Source organism: Plasmopara halstedii, assembly GCF_900000015.1.
Source record: "Plasmopara halstedii genome assembly, contig: Scaffold_614, whole genome shotgun sequence".
Taxonomy (NCBI): Eukaryota; Oomycota; class Peronosporomycetes; order Peronosporales; family Peronosporaceae; genus Plasmopara; species Plasmopara halstedii.
Genome location: NW_020187532.1, coordinates 251366 through 252225, shown reverse-complemented (window position 1 = coordinate 252225; position 860 = coordinate 251366). Strand labels below are relative to the sequence as shown.

Here is an 860-nt window from a genome sequence, read left to right as displayed (position 1 = left end):
AAAATGTCGTCAAAGTATGTATGTGCATACGCCCTGTGGGGCCTGAACAACTGCGTCAAAGGACGATTAAATGTTGCTGGTACGTTTGACAGCCCTTGAAGCATCCCAGAGCATGCCGATTGGAGTGCTCATAGCTGTTAGCGGAATATCACTTGCTCTCATGAGCAATTGGTAATACCCATCAACCAAGTCGAGTGCACCGAGCTTCGTACATCCCACCATGCTGTTCTAAAGAACATCCTTTCTAGTTATCGGCGTCTGTGCCGGAATGGTGGCAGCGTTGGGTTTAATGTAAGCATGAACGATACGCCACTTGCCGTTCGGCTTCCGATCACAAAACGTGGATGTCGAATGGGGAGACTTGCTCCCACGTACCATCCCTGCGTCGTGCTCCGCACGGAAAAAGGGGTCAATGACGTCGCACTGCTCCTTGGGCAGGGATCATTGGCGTATTACGCAGTTTTGGTACCCGGAACCAGGTATATCTGATGACTCACACCTTTGTTCGGAGGTAGGGCTGGAGGTGGGTCTTTCGAGACGACGTCTTGAAATTCCTTTACCAAAGGATAGTACGGATCCAAAGAATTCCGTAGGATCGACGATCCACTTCGTGTTTCCAGCACTCTCTTGGTGTCCTCCAAGACAGCTTCATCCAGAAGCGATGACGAGTTTCTCTTCTCGTCCGGTCGTACAATGGTCACTTCGGCCAGATCGCCTGCCTTCAAGGCACTGCCGAACTCTTCAAGGGACAACTCGTCCAGCTCAAGAAGAGCATCTACTGCAGGCACAGCCTTGAGGCGGACGTCGCCATCTTCCTCCCCTGTCATAACATTGACGAGGGTGTATAAATGTGCGCCATG

The 860-nt window shown here is 51.4% G+C and overlaps 1 protein-coding gene across 1 annotated transcript; it reads right to left on the bottom strand.

The window, feature by feature from the left end:
- Window positions 1-452: 452 nt before the first annotated feature.
- PHALS_12085 (reverse transcriptase) lies at window positions 453-827 on the bottom strand (the record flags this gene model as incomplete). The annotated part of the gene is made up of 1 exon (XM_024727560.1): window positions 453-827. The coding sequence occupies one exon, from the start codon at window positions 825-827 to the stop codon at window positions 453-455; it is 375 nt and encodes a 124-aa protein (XP_024578125.1).
- Window positions 828-860: the final 33 nt, after the last annotated feature.